This window comes from Aegilops tauschii, chromosome 3 (assembly GCF_002575655.3).
Source record: "Aegilops tauschii subsp. strangulata cultivar AL8/78 chromosome 3, Aet v6.0, whole genome shotgun sequence".
Classification (NCBI taxonomy): Eukaryota; Viridiplantae; Streptophyta; class Magnoliopsida; order Poales; family Poaceae; genus Aegilops; species Aegilops tauschii.
Genome location: NC_053037.3, coordinates 48377618 through 48399572, shown reverse-complemented (window position 1 = coordinate 48399572; position 21955 = coordinate 48377618). Strand labels below are relative to the sequence as shown.

Sequence of the window (21955 nt, the reverse complement as noted above, 5' to 3'; positions counted from 1 at the left end):
TTGGAGTTGTCGTTCATGCACCTGTCCCCAATAGAAGAATGAGTGATCCCTTCCCCTGTGGATCATGACCTTACCACTAGGTCCCCGATGGCCAGCGGGGGATTCGGTATAGCAGCTCACGTTCGTTTGCGCTTCGCGTTCCCGCTGGACTGGGCACGTGTTAGCTGTAGGAAGTATGGTTACGAAAGTGACTTCGGTTCGCCAGTTCAGGCTCAACTCCTCGCTTTACGTTAGCGGACTTACAGGTCGGGCCGGGGCTCCACGCTCTTTCTTTCTGTGTGGGATGATGCCGGGGAATGTGTCGAGGCGGCGAACAACAACAAGACAACTAACTACATTTGCTTTTTCCCTCCATGAGATGAGCCAGTGCATTGGACCGATGGATAATAGAACTGAGCTGGCCAAACGCTTGGGCGCTCTACATACGATGTAGAAAAAATCAGAACATATCGATTTCTTTCTGATGGATCCAGAATAGATAGATATCTTGTATCATCAATAGATAGAAAGAGGTCAACCCTTATTATTGATAGAAAACCTTTCGATCTATCAGAACAGATCAGGCCATCTATCAATCGATTTGAATCATCTCGCTTTTCGTTCATTTCAGCCACGCCATAATAGCCGCCACAATAAGAAAGAAGCAAGCGAAACAGCTAGAAGTGCTCGCTTCGCCGCGCCCAACAATTCTTATTCACCGGAAAGCCAACCGAAAGATTCGATTCGGACTTCGTAGAGCCGGTGATGCTGCTGTTTGCGTAGGGCCGTCCCCCACTCCCGTCCCGGGGCGCTAAGGGGTTTTGTTTTAGGAACAGACGGCGGTGTTTTGCTGACGCCTCGAATCGACGCTTTTGTTGCGACATGCTAAGTTTTCTCCCCTATTGCTAGTAGGTTGATGGGTCGCACGCCCGGCACACATGTTTTGGCCTTGCTTGTGTGTCCATAACTCAAAATAGGTGACCTAACGGCCGCCGCCCGACTAAACATACCAATAGTCACCAAATTCATATGGGCTACTGAGGAGTAGGCAATGATCTTCTTAAGATCGATCTGTCTTAAAGTGGTCAAGGAAGTATATATTATTGCAATCGCGCTTAGAGTATAAATGAAAGGAGTGAAACAAAGTGTCGCTTCGGGAAACATGGGTATTGAAAATCTTAAAAACCCGTAGGTTCCCAATTTTAAAAGAATTCCAGCCAAGATGACGGATCCAGCCGTAAGTGCCTCTACATGGGCTTCGGGTAACCAAATATGAACTGGTACCATAGGCACTTTGACGGCAAAAGAGGCGAAAAAAGCAATCCATAGAAGGATTTGGCGCCGCTCACTAAATTCAGTGGTTAATAAATTTGTAAATCGGTGGTTCCTGTTTGGAGAAGAATCAACAGAATAGCTAATAGCATAAAAACGGATCCAAGTAAAGTATATAGGAAAAACTGATATGCTGCCTTGATCTTTCTTTGTCTCGAACCCCATACCCCTATAATGATGGTAGAATCAGGGGTGGCCCCAAAGCGGAATTGACCGGTGGTAGTTGGTCGAAGCTCCAGTGGGTAGCCACTCCCTTCTCAGGGAACCGTACGTGAGACTTCCGCATCATACGGCTCCGTCCCGAGCTTCCGTCGTCGGCCCTTGTCATTGGACCACTATGCTTGTCTTTTCCGCCTTGACTCTCGAATCTTTTGCTTCTCGGGTGGTGGCGAACAATGCTGCTTGCGTAGCGGGAGATGCCCGCCCGTTGTTTAGGCCTGCTTCCTGCCCGAAAGAAGGCTAGCTGGACTGGTGGTAGGGGACCCGACCGTAAAAAACCCTACCCTATTCTCGAACCCTCTGCCGAGCTCTACCCTGCCCGCATTTATTTGGAAGGGGGCCAAAGAAATGTCTCCACCTGCTGCCAACAGTCTTTCTTCGGAATTCTACTGAACGGGTCGATCCTCCCCTCCGTTTGTTTTAGCAACTTATCCTAAGGTCTCTTTGCCAAGAACTCTCCGGCAACGACAGAGGAACTAACCTGCCTGCAGTGGCGGGGCGGCTTTTTTTTAAATAAGACCTGGACGATTATCCCTACCCTCGGTACCTTACGAGTTTACGTCCATCCCTGGTCGGGTACAATTTTCTTTTTTTTTATCCCTTGTAGCCGTTACCCGAATTCGCGCAAGTGTGTCCACACCCCCCCCCCCCCTGACTTGACGAGGAATTCATTCTCGCGAACAAACATAGCCCCTACACACACCTAGGAGCACCCCTTCCTGCATATCCATACAAGACCTGAGTAGGCGGGTCGAGGTCCTACGAGGTACCCACTACTCGGAGTACCCTCCCACCAAAAAAAGATGTGTGGTTCGGTGGTTCGACCAGAAATGCTATGCTTACGCACAAGACTACCCCTCTTCCCGAAAGCTTCGCGGGGACCTTTACTACTTTACGACAACGGGGGACCGCCCGTAGGGGGTTTACTGCACAAGGCCCCTGCAGAGGAAAAGCTTGATCCCAGCGAATAGAAGATGCTCAGCTCCGCACAACATAGGGATTGGCACGCTTTCGGAAAGAACATAGAATAGTAGAGGATCCAGCATGCAGGACACGGCGATCATTAGAAATTCACGAATTAGAAATGCTGTAATATACTCTTTACCAAAACTTCTCATACCAGACCAACCCACTGAAATGCAAATAGGGATCAGAAATGTGGTCAATATCACGAAGAATAATGAAAGACCGTCTATACCCATATACAAATGGATGTTTTCATAAGGAAGCCATCGAAGGCTTTCCACAAATTGAGATTTGGCCGTAGAAGGATCGAATTGTATCCGAGGAACAGGGGGATACAAAAAAGTAATAGGAGAAACGCACAGACCAATCAATCGTATCGGTCTTATTGAAGAATTTGGAATGAAAAGAGGAGTAATGCTTCCTAGCACGGGACAGAGAATAGGACCACTTAGATCGAAATAGCATTCACAGAAATGTTCTAACATATAGTAGAATTGAACATTGAAAAGATTAGTTGACAACAGTCAATCAAAAGATGGGGCGCCAAATTACTAAACAATAGGGGTCTTTCTGTGCAAGTCAGCTGAACACCGTAATTGATGAGTGAGTAGGTGGGTTAGGTGCACCCCTCGCCCAGTGGGAAGTCATGAGGCTAGCCCCCCCCTGAATGAAGAAGTAGTGGGGCCCCCTGCCCGCCCACGTATGCGCCTTTATTTAGATTCTAACTAAATATTATACTGAACTTTATCCGGGAATCTTTCTAAAGAATCCATCTGGCAAAACGCAATTTGTCGATTTCAATCTAAGGTGCACCTTGCCTTTTTCAGGTAGCTTTGTTATGCCTATTCAGCTAGGTGGGGCATTGGTCATAGCCGAAGTCGAAGGGAAAAAATAAGGTAATGAGATGATGGTGCCATCAAGAAGTTTTCGACGAACGTAGTAGCGGCCAAAAATGAAACTCTTGCATGAAAGACCGGATTTGACGCAAGATGAATGGCGTTGGGGTTTTTCAAATGAAACCCGCAATCCGAAAGTCACCAACGGAGCCATACAATCTATCTAGTAGTGTGCCATGGCACGGTACTCCGCTTCGGCAGTGGAAGGAGCAACTGTCTATTGCTTTTATCTCATCCAAGATAGTGTCTCGTCTCCCCATAAAATAGATAAGCCTGTAGTTGAGCACCTATCTGAAGGCCCAATCGGCATCAGTAGTTGCACGCAACTCTAAAGAAGACGATGACGGAAAAAAGGACGGCTCGAGAAAAGGTACCTCGAATATATCTAAGAATCCGATGAACTGCTACAAAGTGAACTGACCGGGGGGCAGCCATGAAAGGCTGACTTTCTTAGGAAAAGCCATCTGGGCAAGAGATCGTCAGATAAACCAAACTGCCGACCTACTGTCTGTACTGCGTCGGATCAGATAATGGTGAGCCATCAGTCGGACGGAGTTTAACGTAAAGCTCCAAGGGAGTGTCAACAGTCTTCTCATCATTGAGTTGAGCTCGAGTGATCAAGTCATGACGTTATTTGATCTGAGATACCAAATATCCACGAGGAGAATGTGCGACCTCCAAGCCAGGAAAAGGCTTAGGGCGCGTCAGCGCCTTCATAGCAAATAATTGATGAAGGCGACACTTAATCAGCGATATGGTAACGGAGTAATCACCAGTCAGTTTGATATCATCAACATACAACAACAGAATAGCACGTCCTCGAGGATAAACTGATACGAACATGGCCGAATCATGATCACTCCGAGCAAACCCTGCCTGGATAACATAACCACTGTGCTGAACTTCAAAAACCGACGCTATCGGGGCTTGTTGAGACCATAGATCGCTTTGCGTAAAGGACAGACAAGAGAAGAAGTCAGAAGGGCAGGTTCTCTTTCATCCGTCTTTTCTAGGTGCGCATCTGCATCTACTAAAGTAGGGGTGGTTACCATAGATAGATTGGGTCATTCGTAACCTGAGCAATAACCGATGCTACTACAGCAATAACGGAAATAACCGATGCTACAGCAGAAACTACAGCTATACGTGGCGGCCCCACACGCAGCTTTGTTTAACAAGCATCACCCTTCCTTTCTTTTCAAATGCTCCTCAGTCAATCAGCAGCTTATTCGATTCCTATTCTTATTAAACATCTGATATAGATGGTGGGAACAATGAAGCAGATTCTTCATGTGTAGGTTGCAATCCGTATGATTTCTTTTCTCGATCTCCTGCTTGTGTTTCACCTCGCACCTAAGCATCACGTTCCTAGGGACAGAGACATCTACGCTCTAAGGCAATCATAGTACTACCAGCATGGTTACATCGTTCTGCGGGCAAGCTTCAACTTCAAAGTCACCTGATTTGGCACCAGCCAAAGGAGTAGGAACAACAGCTGGGGAAGCACCATTACCATCCATGGGATGCTTTGTGAACAGCCCCCTTTGTTCAATACCGATACCTGTCAGATTCCATAGCTGATTAATCTCTTTCTTTTTCCACTCTTTCCCCGTCACGCAAGACGCTTTTCTAGCACAAACCTAGTAGTTATTTGTCCTGCGGATCTTGGGTGAACTGATGACACTGATGCTCCAAGACCAAGAGTTTTCACAGCCAAAGCTATTGAAGCTGCTCCCTCCCATGAATCACAGCTTTCTAGACGCACTGCTTGAACACCATGGAGCAAGATAGAGAAAAAACTCCTATCCCAGTTGATCGAGCTGAACCCACCCACCGCCGGGCAGGTGCATCAGCCTCTTCTTTCTAGTTTCCGACAGGGCTACCCGCACTAGCCTCTGACCTCTACTCCAAAACCTGAACTTCACAGATCCGAAGCCTAAACCTTCACTACTTCCATCACTTCATAGAGCAGGTCTTGTTTTCAAACTTGCTTTCGGGTTAAGTGCAGAAAATCAATTCAATATTCCTATCATTGAGGATCTATTAGATGAGCTACATGGTGCACAACTGTTTTCCAAACTTGATTTGAGATTAGGTTATCGTCAGATAAGAATGAGAAGAGAAGACATTCATAAATTTTAGGACATATTTTTGTCATTATGAATACTTAGTGATGCCATTTGGACTCACTAATGCACCTGCTACCTTCCAATCTTTAATGAATCATGTTTTTGCTCCGGAAATACCTTTTGGTATTCTTTGATGATATTCTGATATATAGCAAGACCAAACAAGCTCATCTCAAGCATCTAAAGTTAGTCCTGGACATTCTAAGGTCATAAAAACTATATGCTAAGATTAGCAAATGCAGTTTTCCTGTCCCTCAAGTGGAGTATTTAGGGCATGTTATCTAAGGATAGGGTCTATCTACAGACCCCCACAAAATAGTTGCCATCAAAGAATGGCCAGCACCTAAGACTATCACTCAGTTGAGGAGTTTTCTTGGTATGGCTGCAGAAAAAGAAGATTTGTCAAGAATTATGGGATCAATTCTAGGCCATTTCATGACTGTCTAAAAAAAGATTCATTCCAGTGGTCAGATGCTCAAATTGAGGCCTTCACAACATTGAAGAATTGTCTGGTCACTGCTCCTGTTATGGCTTTGCCTGATTTGACCCTACCATTTACTTTTTAAACAGATGCATCAGGTCAAGGTATTGGTTCTGTCCTCATGCAACAAGGCAGACCAATTGCTTATTTCAGTAAAACCCTTGGACCCAGAAATGCAGCTATGTCAACTTATGATAAGGAGAAGCTTTAGCTATTTTGGAATCCTTGAAGAGATGGCGCCACTACTTTCTTGGTTCCCAATTCTTTTTCTGATCAAAACTGATCAACAGAGCCTTAAATACATCATAGAACAAAAAGTCTCTGAGGGCATCCAGCACAAGCTTATGTGAAAATTGCTTGAATTCAATTACAAGATTGAATACAAAAAAAATAAAACAAGGTTGCAGATGCTTTGAGCAGAAGAGATTCTCATATGATGGCAGTCACTGCAGTTACTCCTGCTTGGGCTTCAACTGTAGAAACCAGCTACACTAATGATGATCACTGCAAATCTCTGCTTGAGAAGCTCACTATATCAGCCAATGCAGCACCCCCTTATACTCTTCATTCTGGCATTTTGAGATATAAAGGAAGAATATATGTGGGATCAGATGATGTTCTTAAACACCAAATCATTGATTCACTTCACAACTCTCCCATAGGAGGCCATTCAGGCATTGTGGCTACTTATCAAAGGGTAAAAAAGCGATTTTATTGGCGCCAGGCCAGGAGATTGAAACTTTTCTACATGAGTGTGCAGTTTGCCAAAGAGTCAAGGGAGAGCATTGCCACTACCCTGGTCTCCTAGATCCACTGCCATTACCTACTTCTGCTTGGACTGACATCTCCCTGGATTTCTTTGAGGGTCTTCCCAAATCATTGGGCAAAGAAGTCATATTGTTGGTGGTGGACAGGTTCACTAAATATTCTCATTTCATTCCCCTTGCTCACCCTTATACAGTACAATCAGTCTCTCATGCTTTCATGGATAATGCTTTTAAGTGGAATGGATTTCCAAAGTCAATAGTCTCTGGTAGAAACTGGATATTCACAAGTAACATGTGGCAAGCCTTCTTCAAAGCACTGCAAGTGAAATTGAGGTTTAGCTCTGCCTATCACCCACAATCAGATGGCCAGACAGAACGTGTGAATCAGTGTGTGGAAAATTCCTTGCGTTGCATGGTTTTTCAGCAACCAAGGAAGTGGGCTAGTTTGGATCAAGCAAATGCCACTTGGGAGGATGCCGACTTCATCAAAGGTCTCTTTCCGGAGTTCTATACAGCTCCTATTCGTGGTTGGTGCCCTAATTCCAACACTTGACAATGCTTTGGGGGAGGTATTGTCATATCTGAAGATTATTGTACCTAACTCTCGATTGAATTCAGAGTGCTGCCTTTACTTCATCTGCCGTGAACGGAGCCAAGAGGCTTGCATTCATTTCTTCAGTTACTCGCCTGTTTACTTTCCCCAGTAGCCCAGGGTCGGGAGCTAGGACTTCTGAGGTGAACAGTCCCTCAAAGTAACCCTGTATCAGATATGCTAGTTGTTCATTACCTTCGATCCTGTTGCCGTTTGAGTCATTCAGAAACTTTATTATGTTCTTCTTTTTTCTCCGTTGCAAAATGATGTGATAAAAGAAGCTCGTATTTCAGTCTCCATGGCGGAGCCAATCAGCCCTTCCTCTTTGCAGCCATTAATCCGAGTGCAAACTCTCTCAATTAAGTGTTGGAAGCAGTCGCTCCTATCCACTCCTACCAGGGAGGGGAGCCCCAAGTATTTGTCAGTGAGCGATTCGGTGACAATATTCAGCAGGTTGCATACCTCTTGTCTGTCCCCCCTATCTGTCTAAGGGTCCCTGGTAAAACTCTCTTCATTGAAGGCAGTACGTGGGTATCCATCTTATCTACGGTCTGCGGGTCATCCACATGACCAAAACAAAGGGTACGAAAGCAGTGAAACCGATATATCTGTTGAAGGCGATCCCACCGGTCCTATTTATTAAGTTGCAATGGCGAGTATCTTTGGACCCAAAGAGCTGTATAAGTTGGAAAATGAAGATTTGCCTGTGGCATTGGCCGTTGGGCAGCTAGCTATTGCATTTGAAGGCTCCACAGAAAGAACCCGCAGATACTATTACGACAGGTGGCTTCGAATCCAGTTTTTTTTCTTATGGACGATTTCCCGCTAAGATTATCGGTGCAAGAACGACGGCAGGACGAGGAGAAAGATCAGGCGGCCAGCTACCACGGCCGCAGCGGCAACAAGCACAAGAGCCTCTACCTGGTCCTAGACGACTGGCACAGGGGCTTCACCATCCGCAAGCTCGACGCCGACAGCCCCGACCTGAGCGCGCCCCCCGTCTTCCGTCTAGCGTCGCCTCTGAACAACCATGCCATGGACTTTGCCGCCCTGGGCACCAACATTATAGCCACCAGCAACCAATGTGCCGCGACCGTGGTCTTCGACACGGAAGCCGCCGCGCTGGCCATCGGCAATCCCCTCCCAGAGGCGCTTCTCAATGCCCTCAACTTCTTTGTCACCGCCGACGACATGTTGTTCGCGTTTGCCTACTACTTCATGTCGCGGCCTCTCGCCTTCGAAGTCATGACCACCGCCGCCGCCAAGGACGAGATGATGCACTCTTTGTGCCCGAGCACCGACTGGTCCTGGGAAAGCATCCCGGCTCCCTTCACCAAGCATCAAAGGATTGAGTCCTACGCCCTTCACCCGGACGGGCGCACCGTATTTGTGTCCGTGGATGACCGAAAGGTCAGCGGCGCCGGCACATTCTCCTTTAACGGCGAGAACCGTGAGTGGAGGCGCCATGGGGAATGGATGCTCCCTTTCCACCGCCAAGGTTACTTCGACGCCGAGCTAGATGCATGGGTCGGGCTACACCCGGATGGCTACGTCTGCTCCTGCCAAGTTCCCTCCCTCGGCAGCAGCAGTAGCAACACCATGCAGCAGCCCGGCTGGAAGATGGCCAAGGAGCAAAAACTGTGGAGCCCAACACATCAAGTGTCTAAGTCCCAAGGGGCTACCCTCACATGCATGGGCAACTCCAGGTTTTTCCTTGTTGATTGCGTGGTAGCCGATGGATTCGAGTTCCAGGATGCCTTTGATGACCCTCATGGCTTCGTGCTCAACATGACCACGTTTCGTCTCAAGTACAATCATGAGGGCAAGCTGCGAATCATCGACAGAAACACCACATCTTGCCCTGTCTCTAGGCAACTCTCGTCTTTTTCTCCCGTAGCGTTCTGGATGTAGCTAGCAAGGAAAAAAAATGCACCGATTGTTTTCATTTATTTAAATGTATGTCAAGCATACATGCTATGTTCGTCGTACTATCTGTAAGTTACTTCCTCCATTTTTCTGTATACAAGACCACTTTATAAATTAGGTCTAACTTTGACCATTGATTTTTGGATATTCACTTTGGCAAATGGAGCTTATGCTCCTTCCACGGGTAAATTTATTTTCAAATGTCAAAAAATTTATTTTGAAATGTCAAAAAAATCTGATCACAAAATTTGCGCATACATGTCGACATTCTATGTGCGCACACCAAGTTTCGCAAAAAAATGACATTTCGTGTCGTCTGTGCAAAAAAGAAAAAAAATGTCTCATAAAAAGCATTTTTAAGCACCAATTTTTCTCTTTTTATACATGGACACAAAAAATGTGAACACACAGAATGTTGGGACGTGCACGTAAAAAAAATTATCCGAATTTTCTGACATTTAAAAATATGTTCAAATTAGATTTTAAAAACCAGGAGCATCAAAGCGCCACCCCGCTTTGATTTTGAGCACAAACCATATGTTAGGGCATCTCTAGCAGACCCCGTATAATGCCCCGACCTGCAAAATAACCGTCAAAATACGGGTCCGCCTGAAAAATAATGCCCGATCAGACACTGTAAACGCGTCGGACCCGTAAAAAGTTTTGAGAGGCGCGGTAAAATCCCATCTCCAACCCGCGAAAACGCAGGTTTCCACCTCGACCCGGCGGTGCCCCGTATCCCAGAAAAGTGGTTGGCGGGAGGGACATTTCAGCCCGCGCCCATTCCCCACCCCCTTCCGCAGCCGCCCGCCACTGGTTCCGCCCGTCCGCCGCCGGCGATTCCAGCCAAATCTGCAGACGAAATCACGCCGCGGGGACGCCCCTCTCCTTGTTTCACCTAGCCGCTTCACCGGCTCCCCGGATCCGCCGAGCCGAACCGCCCCTAGTCGCCGCCGCCGCCCCGGGATCCACCGCCCCGAGCCGTCGGTAAGTACTTGTGCTTGTGCTTTGGGATGCGCTATGCTTAGTTGGTTCATGTGGCGTTCGTATTTGTGAATTTATATGGAATTGAGCCCTCGCGTGAGGTTTTTGCTCGAGGATTCGTCAGATTCGGATGACTCGGATGTTGAGACGCTGCTTGAGAACCATCGGCAGCAAATGTTGGTGATGGTTCTCGCCGGGAAGGAGCACGAAGATGAGAACCGAAAGAGATAGCGAGTATCGAGCGTCGACCGTCTTTGCATTCCTCGAAATTGCCATCTCGGAAACGAGATGTTGATGCAAGACTACTTCGCGGACAATCCAACATATCGCCGCACCTCTTCCGGTGAACAAAAGATTTGCGCGTACATCTCGACATTCGATGTGTGCACACCAAGTTTCACGAAAAAATTGACATTGTGTGTCGCCTGTACCAAAAAGAAAGAAATGTCTCGTAAAAAGCATTTTTAAGCACCATTTTTTGTCTTTTTATACACTACACAAAAAATGTGAACACATAGAATGTTGAGATGCGCACATAAAAAAATTTATCTGAATTTTGTGACATTTCAAAATATGTTCAAATCAGGTTTAAAAACCCAGGAGCATCAAAGCGCCAGCCCCCTTTGATTTTGAGCACGAACCATATGTTATAGATGCCACAAATTCTAGTGCATCCCTTGGTGGCAGCTCAAGTTATCTGCCTCAACATCACATCAGATATTCTACTTGTCCTTCCTCAGAGGAAATGACCCTTAACAGACCAAAAACTACCTCAGCACCTATGCAGTGTAAGAATGCTTCAGGAAAAAAAAACTGAACAGCTAAACTTACTTGGGTTGACCTTTACATAACCTTTTTTTCTTTTCTGATCCATTTGCACATGTATCTGTTTCCCCCAGTTTTTCGTGGGAACAATGGTAATAGCAGGGGTTACTACCATCACCAGCAACCTGGTCAGTACTATTGTGACCGGCTCGGAAGAAATGGGCAGCCGCCATTGCCATCCCCCTGCTGTAGCTCACAAAACAACAGCAGGAGGCCGACCTCCCCCTCGGTCCTCTGCAAGCGACCCGCTGACCCAGGCAACCCTGCTTGGACCTCCTTCCAGTCGCAGCCACTATTGCCTCCCAACACCGATGACATGACCCTGGAGTGCGGACCGCAGTGCACGCTCCAGATGGATGAGCTGCTCGACCTGGTTCGGTCGATAGGGACACCTCATTTTCTGGCCACTTCGGAGAAGGTGCTGAGCTCAGGCAGATGGCCGCACGAACCACCCCATGCTTATCGCGCAGCACATGTGTCAGACAGCAGCAACACCACGTCTACATCGAGCTTGGCAGAGGTTAAGGGGAAGAGGTGCCGTCATACCAGGACTTCGCTGCAATGGCCAAGGCGAAGGGGTCCATGAGGAACCAGAGGCCGGAGACAGCCGCCTGTGAAAGCACGGGGCTTTGAAAGGCAAAGAGCTGAAGTCGTGCTGGCACTTTGCCTGCCAAAGGACCGGCGAGCATATTCGTCCTTGAAACAGATTTGCCCTTCGGGCCGATGGACATCAGCAGATCAAGGAGATAATAATAAACTCCAGATATAGGAGTATTTCATATATTGCCTATTTTAATTTTCAGAATTGGACAATTGTACTGCCATCACCGGTTTATGTTAACTCTGGAATAGAGTGCGAACTACCTGTAAACAGACATGAACCAGTACATGTAAGCCATTCTGCCCACCTCCAGAGGCAGACATGAACCAACTCGTAATACCCAACTACTTCTACCAACATGGGCACACCGCAAGCAGAAAATAAAGCATTTCATCATTCAACGAGAACGAAAATCTGGCTGATTTCAGCTTTAAAATTGTTCAGGGGAGATCAAGAGAATGTGAATTCTGTTCAATGCAATACTGGGTTGCCAATGCAAAATGTTAGGTACGCCCTCCGTCCCAAAATTCTTGTCTTAGATTGTCACGTTTTAGTGTTAGATATATCCATATCTAGACAATTTTTTGGGACGGAGGTAATATGAGTTTTCTGCCTCGGCCACGATAAGAAGTTGTCACATGCTCGTCTCTAATGCTTGGGTACAATAATCAGCGATTAATGACCAATGCAAGCTAGGCATCACGCGAATTGCTCTACGGGAGTTGGGGGGATGTCCTCCATGATCCCTTTACCATCAGCTGCGTCATAATAAAAGAAATTCTTGATTGGATCGCCCTTACAAGATATTGACTTAATCACCTCCTGTTAGATCCAAAAACCAAGTGCAAATCTCTGATCAGTATGCTAAAGAAAATATTCAAATATAAGAAGGCTTCAAATGAAAACAAATTCACACTCCTGCAGTTTGTTTTTGCAGCAAAACATAAATGGAATCTAGTGCTCTTTTGGACTGGAAGTTTTTCTACCTGTTTCAGCAAACATCACGAGTTCAAACACATCCTTCTTAGATCAATTACAACTGTGTGATTGATTTTTTTGTCTCATTGGATGATCCATGTGGAAAATTTCAAACCACAGCTAGCTTCCACCAAGTGGTTTGTTAATTGAATTTCAAAACTTACCAAGAGCTATCTATGAACCATAGTTTTGAAAACCAAACCAGTGAGTACCTCGATTCACTGGTTCAACACTAGGAATGCCGGATCATCCGTGTGATCGCTGACCTAGCAAGTAGAAAATTAGTGGTACTGTACTGTAGTTCGGAATTTTGGTTGTGTTGGCTAGTGCATGAAGCTTAAGATGGTATTAAAGCCTATGGTCTTGAGTAAGTCCTGACTTTTGAAATTTATCCTAAAATACGTGTTCCAGTTTTTTTACAGTCAGATCATAGTTGGGTTCCCAGTAATAGGGAACGGCAGAGGTATAACTTTGAGAGGAGATGATGCAACATGTCGGGCAGAATCACACCATAACATATAGTTTAGTGAAATACTTTTCGGGTTGACATGTGTACATATTGTTTAGCAAATACTCCCTCCGTCCCATAATGTAAGATGTTTTTTGACACTACTATGGGACGGAGGGAGTAGCATGCAACTCGTGGTTTCAGTCAGGACAAGTCCAGTTTAACCTTAACTGATAATTTTAGATATAACATAGCACGTTTACTCGACAAGACATGTGATCAACATAAAAATGACGATTTTAGATTTGAATTTTGTTTCAAGGTATCTTCAAACAGATTTTACTAGTTTTCAGTAACTTTATTTAGAAGAAAAAGGCATAATCAAGCTTTCAGTAAATCAGGTCCAAACTGGGGCTCGTTCCCTGGATGTCTAGTCCAAACTGGGCTGCCTCCAACGGCCCAAACTAGAGCCCAACAAGGCTAGCAGCCTCCCCAGCGGGCCAAATCGCTGGGAGAAGCTACCACGTGCAGAACGCTTCGCTGATCGCTACGTGGAGTACGAAGCCAGCTTCTGAAGCAGATTTTGAGAAGTTTTGAAAGTTTGGAGGAGATCAGAACAGGCCCTAAGTTTCTTGAGTAAATACAGGGACCTAAAAATGAAAGATCCCAGTGACAATGGTGCAAATTTAGGGATGTAAATTTTAAACTGAATTAGGAAACAAACATATTGAACTATGTAACCAGACAAGTAATCCTTCTTTAATTATATTTTCGGTTTCTTGTTACAGAGATAGATAGATTCACGGTACAAGAAAAATTTACAACGAAAAAAGAAGAGCAAAAGAAGATTGAGTTAATTTGGAATAGAACTCAATCCTTTCAACTCTCCTAAGAATCTACTCCCCTCTAACTAAATTCACTAGCTTGCTGAAGATAATGGACAAGTCAAATGCCTTTATTCAAACACACACATGACCGCTATCAAATGAACCCGTAACTGATGCAATTCTTTATTAAACAAACAGTAGCATCATAAAGGCTCAAACAAATCCTACAACTGGTAAACAGAAAAGCTAGTAACCTTTGCAGTCTCATCCATGCAAAGCACGGGAACAATCCTAGCTGGTACCAAAAAGAGAATAGATGTATCTTATATTATCATATTTCATATAGTTACATATTTTGGATGCCTTCCTTTCCCTGCTAGCACAAGTACAAATGCCCTAGACTGCGAGTTAAAAGGCAAATAGTCCATATATAAGAATTCAAAGTGTCAACACCACACGTTGCTTGAGATAACTACATTTTCTGTTGACCTACTATGTTCCACATTTGAAGAAAAAAAGATACTGATCTATACCTAAATTATACAGATTACTTTTCTTATTTTCTGGCTATGACAAGAATTAAACAATAGAAGAAACAGAAAATAACGGATGGAAGATTGAACCTACCTGACCAAGAATGCCACCAAGGATTGCACATACAGGAGGATGTTCCTTCTTTCCAGCTGCTAAAAGCCGTTCCAGGAGAGCCGTAGGAATTTGAGACTCACTTAAAGACTGCAAGTTACAGCAACAGGGAAAATATCTGAAGAAACTTGACTCAATTACTCAAAATACGACAAACAACAAAGCTGTACCATTCTATCACACATATCCTTCCTCTGAGCCAAAACTGCAGGTAGATCAGAAAGTGTTGTCTCACCAGGCTCGCGCCCTTCAGATAATTCATAACTTTCCAGGACTGCAAAACGACATACTTATGCTAGTTACAAAACCAAGACAGCGAAAAACACACATAGGTAACAGTCAAAAGGGTTCTGCATGGCAGATCAAGTGAACATACAGATCAGTAAATTTTTTGGTGAAAAATAAAAATAGGAGTCCTACAGAAAATCTCGGAAAACTATAGGATGTTATGTTCTCTGTCTGCGAAATATCAGGAGCAAGCTCATTTGCTTTGAGATACGAAAAAGATTACTTGTCGCTGGTTTAGTACAAAGTTGTACTACTTTGTACTCCCTCCATCCGGAAAAGCTTGTCCCAAGCTTGTCTCTCAAATGGATGTATCTAGCACTAACTTGGTGCTAGATACATCCATTTAAGGAACAAGTTTTCTCGGACAGAAGGAGTACTAAACAAGTGACAAGTAATATGGATCGGAGGGAGTAGTGAAACAACGATTCAGTTTGTTCTGTTCCACTACCGTACATCATAAATGAATCACATCTATCTTAAATTTTGCAGGGATATGGAACATGCCCACCCCCTACATCTGATAATGTTTATTTATTTTTAAACTTCAACACCTGAATTTCATTAGTTTCACCATAATCACACTTTTGCCTGATATTTGCCCAGGAAAAAAACAGGCCAAGAAAGTAAACAAACACCCATTTTCAGTTGCCACTATTAGACAAGATAAACCTAGGAACAGTAACTAAAGTTTTCGTATCATCACCTCTCATGGCGTAGTACAATTTAGTTGTTTTCTTGGGCAGATTCTTCCAGGGCACAGAAATAGCTTCCTGTATAAAAACAAACAAAATGTAAATGTAGCCATTGTTTTTCAAAATGCAATACTTGCCACCTGAAGCATCCAGAAGGGTAGTGATATGACTGCAATCACCGGAATTGAAATTGTTATATTTGGAAACTGAAGCACCCTAAAGGGTGTGGTAACGGCTCTTGCAATCAAATCATATACAGGTATTCCAGTAATATTTTATAAATGGACTACATGACAGGAGTAACATATCATCATGAGTACAATAACAGATTGAACCAGTATTTAAGTGGTGACAAACAAAGAAAAAACAAGATAACATTAGCAATCATGCATAAGTACTTGCAAAGAACAAACAATTTACGAAAGCACAGCAGTGTAAAAAGAACAAAGACCAGCAGCTACCTCCAAGAAATGTTTTACCCAAAAAAGAAAATGCATGCCTTCCCAAATAAGGGTAGGTGGGCATCACAGAGCCACATCAGAACTAAAAGGAAAAACGAAATGCAATAAACGCATTTACTTTCATCTTCCCTGCGGTCACGAAAAATTAAATGTTTTATCGTAGGAGGTATCAGCATGTTTTCATATTATAATATAAACAAAAATTGAATTGCTTCTGTGTATCATGTAACATGTTAAAGTTGCAAACTAAATACGCCCCAGAACAGTACATGGCAGCAAAACAAGGATCACCAACTTGAGGAATAAAAAACATGAGCATACATACTGAAGACTATCTCAATAAAGACCAAACTACAAAAAAATCAAATCAAACTTCCACACCTGCAGGCTAGCATATGTCAACTCCTGCTGTTCAGGTTCGCCTCCAGGCTTCTTCTGAAAAAATAAGCACAATTTCAGAAATGCACATTTTAAGAATGAAATGAAGATAGAAAATCTGTTCCACTAGCTATCGTAATTTGTGAAGCATAAGAAACTGAATCATCATGGTAATTGAACCAGAAGTGGTTTTAATAGAACTGAATCCCTGGTACCAGATTCAATATGTAAATTGTGTCCTGTTTAAGCAAAATAAGGTGCTCAATTTTGTTTATCATCCATTTTAAGAATTGACAGACTAAGAGACAGCCAATGAGATCACCACAGGAATATTGGGTTTTTATATGCTCACAAGATGAATAGCCCGCCATAATGCGGCAATCAATCTAAAATCAAACATTCCAATGCAGAAGGTGCCACCATTATGTATCTTGAAAATAAACTAGGCACCGCCCAAGATAACTTCGCTGGCAGCAGAGTCGTACGTCAAATAATGCAGAAAGCCATTTACTTTTGGTGGAGGGGAGGTAGATGGCATTCGAACCATCATTGCCAACTCTAGTGTTTATAGGAATAATGATAAAGATATGGAAAAGATAATGAGATATTTATGAATTACAAGAAAAAACCACAAACAACAACAAAGCCTTTCAGCCCCCAACAAGCTGGAGTAGGCTAGAGTTGAAACCCATAAGATACCGAAACCAAGTCATGGTTCTGGCACGTGGATAGCTAAGTTCCACGCACCCCTGTCCATGGCTAAATCTTTGGTGATATTCCACTCCTTCAAATCTCTCTTTACGGACTCCTCCAATGTCAAGTTTGATCTACCCCGACCTCTCTTGACATTATCAGCATGCCTTAACCGCCCACTATGCACTCCTTAACCGCCCAATATGCACTGGCGCTTCTGGAGGCCTGCGCTGTATATGCCCGAACCATCTGACACAATGTTGGACAAGCTTCTCTTCAATCAGTGCCACCCCAACTCTATCACGTATATCATTCCGGACCCGATATTTCCTTGTGTGGCCACATATCCATCTCAACACGCGCATCTCTGTAGTTGTTGGACATGTCGCCTTTTAGTTGGCCAACATTCATCGCCATACAACATCATAGGTCGAATCGCCATCCTATACCTGCCCTTTAGTTTTTTTTTAGAGATGCCTTTTAGCTTTTGTGACACTCTCTTATCAAGAGGACACCAGAAGCTTGGCACCACTTTATCCATCCAGCTTTGATTTGATGGCTCACATCTTCATTGATATTACCATCCTTCTGCAGCATTGACCCCAAATATGCAAAGATGTCCTTCTGAGGTACCAAGTGCCATGCTAACTTTCCCCTCCTAGTGCCTAGTGGTACTGAAACATGTACTCAGTTATAGTTCTCGAAGCCTAAAACCTTCGGATTCTAAAGTCTGTCTCCACAGCTCTAACTTTCTATGAACCCCCCTCTGACTATCGTCGACTAGCACCACATCATCCGCAAAGAGCATACACCATGGGAAATCTCCTTGTATATCCCTTGTGACCTCATCCATCACCAAAGCAAAAAGATAAGGGCTCAAAGCTGACCCCTGGCGCAGTCCTATTATAATTGAAAAGTCATCAGTGTCACCATCACCTGTTCGAACACTTGTCACGACATTATCGTACATGCCCTTGATGAGGGAAATGTACTTTGGTGGGACTTTATGTTTCTCCAAGACCCGCCACATGACATTCTGTGGTATCTTATCGTAGGTCTTCTCCAAGTCAGTGAACACCATATGTAGGTCCTTTTGCTCCATATCTCTCTCCATAAGTTGTCGTACCAAGAAAATGGCTTCAATGGTCAACCTCCTAGGCATGAAACCAAACTGATTTTTGGTCACGCTTGTCATTCTTCTTAGCGGTGCTCAATGACCCTCTCCCATTGCTTCATTGTATGGCTTATCAACTTAATTGCACAGCAATTAGTACAACTTTGAACATGCATTCACACAAGCAGGTATATCTTATTAGAGGTGACAACTGAACATAGATCAATCGCAGGCACACTTAGAAGGCATACATGTCTTTTGACTTCTAGTTGTGAAAACCAAAGCAAGTTATACAAAGTTAAGTGATGTATCACTAGACTAGATGTCACATGTCCTTAAGTAATACATACCTGAAGATAACTATGGTTCTGCAAATCAACAAATATTTCACCACAAGAATCCTTGCACTCTACAGAGTAGAAGGCAATATGCTTGCTTCTCTTCCGGCAGTTGTCATTAATGAACAACTAGAAACATAACAGAGATGCAAAAACAGTGAGGATAAGAAACAGAACACATGACAAAAGAAACTGAAGCTAGTGAAAATATTACTTTAGAGAAGGATCTGCACCTTTGTTTTAAGAGATGCACAGCTAACTACAATAATGTCGAACCTGTCAACGAATCCTTCATCAATTAGTGATGGATCACCTGGAGGAAACAACATGATAGCCATAACTTTCCCAATCAATACTGTAAGAAAGAATCTCAGATTTTATGGCCACAAAAGAATGGTTGAAACTTTCTCTTATACAGAACCAATATTAGTAAAACAGACATAACTGCTTGTTCCTATCACAAAATGATCTTTCTTGCAAGAACTTTTTCAACTATAGCAGCATTATCAGTAAACACAATAAATTCAACACCAATTCAAGAATACAAGACATGATCACTTTGTATAATTTTTTAAAAAAATCTAATAACCAAACTAATTAAAAAGAAGTGCATCAAACTATACACCACACCTATTGCGACAGCAACTCGGACCATTGGATTGAAATCTTTCAAGGACTCGCAGCAAGCCTCAGCTCGTGAGCTAACACCATGCATACATACATCATGAGGAATTAGGAAGTTTGCACTGAGATCATCCTCAGTGACTATGTGATCATCCATCAAGGATAAACTGCCAACTCCTGCTAGAACAATATTCTTGCAGAACTGCGGAGTAGGAGAGAAATCAACTTAGTGTATGTGGGTACTTTCAGTAAATTAACTAAATTGTAAATGACTTATGAGAAGTTAAATTATTGAAATTCAACTAAAGTTCAGAAGAATTGGGGACCTCTGTTTGAAAAATAAGTGCGCATTGGCAAGATGGAACATGAGATGACAAGGGCGAAAAGCAAAGTTAAGAATATGCCATCAGAAATGAAAGGAACAACGAGTTCAAATTTAGTTCCCTTTATCTAGCAAAGAAAAAGATTAAGCGCTTACAAAGAAAAGTAGCAGTCTAGCACACAGTTTAAAGAAACTAAAAATGGCTGAATTGTAACTTATTCATTTGAGCAATGCAAACACAGAACATTACCGCAAATACTAGTTATAACACCTTGAACCCTAATTTTTCAATGCTAACTTTTCATAAACAATAGGAGACCATCAAAGCTCCTTTTAAAGGCAAATTAACTGCAAAGCATAATAATAGAACATAATTTTAGTTACCCACCTCAATAGTAGTACCGTTCACGCCGCACACAAGCACATGTGCTTTACTTAGCCTGTTCCAAGCAACACATATATAACAGTCAGTTAAAACGATGAATGCACCCAAACAGTGTTACAGAAGGTAACAAAAAACCAGTAAAAGACAGATATTATAAATAAACGAAATAGAGCACAGAACATTGGCAGAAAAAAAACAAGTCCGAAAATTTCTAGGGAAAGGATAAAACCAGGTTCACATAATCAGGGGAAAATCCATAGTCGTAGCAGAAGGTTAAGTTTGATATGATCCAAAAGGTTGAATCTTGGTTCAAAAAATCTCATAAGACCAAACGAGATTTTCCCGACACAAAAATCCAACAGAAGTACAAAAATGATGCAGTAAACGAAAGAAAGTCAAAAAAATAGCAGGAGCACAGCTGGGTTCTTGGGAGGGGAGGGGCACACCTCTTCTGAGCATCAACACCCCAGACGCGGATCTGACGGTCATAGAGTGCTGTCTCCTGTGCCGTCAGCTCTTCCTCTGTGCCTCTGTCGCCGCCCATCGCACGAAACACCCGGATCCTGAGCCTGATACGCGAATCCAGTTAGCAGCCAAAGAAGGTAGAAAGTCGCAACGGTTTCGGAGTTGTGGGAGAAAATGGGTTTCTTTTCTCTCTTCCCCAGAAGCATATCCTACAGGTTCAAGGACGGCCGTCCATCCATCCTGGATGAAGGGTCGAAATTTCGACTCATGCAATTTAGTAGCCAGACTACTAGCAGAAGATGATCCAAGTCGTGCTTTGGTTTGAGACCATCAAACCAAACTAATAGTTAAGGTTCATCATCATCTAAAAAGGGAATCGGGCATATCGTGGACAGTAGGAGATTATTGTTTGGGACGAAGAGTTCATCCGTCCACATACCTACGGAAGAAGGATATCAGATAGGTCACATACTTGGACAGATCCATCATGCAACAACAAGCGAAACGAGAGAGAGAGAGCACAGTGTCTCCGGCCTCTATCTATATATATATGCTGCTCCCGCTGGTGTGAACAAATTACTCCTAGATTACACCAAGAGGCATACTAGGAGCTAATAAAAGCGTGCCCCTTGATGTTCCACTGGGCGATTTGAGAGCAATTAATTTTGTTGCGAGTGCTCGCGGAAATCAAAAGACAGACGGACATCAGGCTTCTCAGATTTCCCTCCGCACTAAAGCCTATAGGTGGGCTTGACTCCAATCCAAGCAGCAGCTGGCATTAGTACTGCAAAAGTAGTACTCCTATGCCCTCCCCGTCGGCCCTCTGTAAGCCGGTCGCAGCAGCCATTGCCTGCCTATGCTAGCGTGAGGGCCGCGGTGCGAGCTCCGGACGGGACTAGAGAAGAGATGGAGGACGGAACCTGTTCGCTGGCTCCGCTGCTTCGCGCAGCACCGTCTCTTGCCTGCCGCGGTGCTGGCCTTCCGGCTTCCGCGCTTCGCCGCCGGTCCGCCGCGGGTAGGAGGAGATTGGGGAACGAAACGAGTGAGGTTTTGGTCGCGGGGGTGGCTGTTCGGAACGAAACGAGTGTGCCTGTGGGCTGTGGGCTCGGTTGTGGCCTTGTGGGCCGCTGAATTTATCAAAGGCCTTGTGCGACAGAGTCCATGAAGAAGACAAGCCAGTCTTTGCCTACCAATCTGTCTCAAGAAAAAAAGTCTTTGCCTGCCAATCTGCGATAGAACAGCAAGCAGGTTGCCTAAAAAAAAAAGCAAGCAGGTGAAAAGGGAACTCCAGATACATTTCACATATTGCTTATTTCAAAATTCAGATTCGGGTAATTTTACTGCCGTGGCAGCTGTATGTTACTACTCCCTCCGTCCCAAAATAAATGTCTCAAGTTTGTATGAGCTTTAGTACAAAGTTGTACTAAAGTTGCGACACAAAGAGTTGTTTCAGGTTCTGCCTTATGAAGATGTTGGGTCAACTGATGAACTGCTTTTGTCTGCAAAAATCATTATGATTATTTTGTCCAGTAACTTATTACTCTTATAAACTTCCAGAAGATCTTTCAAGTCAAGGAGACAGTATAACCGCAGTGGCTAC

General features: G+C 43.9%; 2 protein-coding genes and 1 pseudogene across 2 annotated transcripts; 1 reads left to right on the top strand and 2 right to left on the bottom strand.

The window, feature by feature from the left end:
* Positions 1 to 759: 759 nt before the first annotated feature.
* On the bottom strand, positions 760 to 2067 carry LOC141042255 (NADH-ubiquinone oxidoreductase chain 4-like; annotated as a pseudogene).
* Positions 2068 to 8171: 6104 nt separating this feature from the next.
* LOC109779524 (uncharacterized) lies at positions 8172 to 9517 on the top strand. Its single transcript, XM_020338144.3, has one exon. It carries the CDS (start codon positions 8172 to 8174, stop codon positions 9270 to 9272), a length of 1101 nt encoding a protein of 366 aa, XP_020193733.1. The 3' UTR covers positions 9273 to 9517.
* A 2630-nt stretch (positions 9518 to 12147) lies between these two features.
* LOC109779518 (SUMO-activating enzyme subunit 1A-like) lies at positions 12148 to 21392 on the bottom strand. Its single transcript, XM_020338138.4, has 11 exons — positions 21276 to 21392; positions 20337 to 20459; positions 19894 to 19945; positions 19190 to 19385; positions 18793 to 18872; positions 18572 to 18688; positions 16418 to 16471; positions 15587 to 15653; positions 14766 to 14869; positions 14578 to 14685; positions 12148 to 12519 (listed from the first exon to the last, which is right to left on the bottom strand). The coding sequence occupies exons 2-11, from the start codon at positions 20432 to 20434 to the stop codon at positions 12397 to 12399; spliced, it is 999 nt and encodes a 332-aa protein (XP_020193727.1). The 5' UTR covers positions 20435 to 20459; positions 21276 to 21392; the 3' UTR covers positions 12148 to 12396.
* Positions 21393 to 21955: the final 563 nt, after the last annotated feature.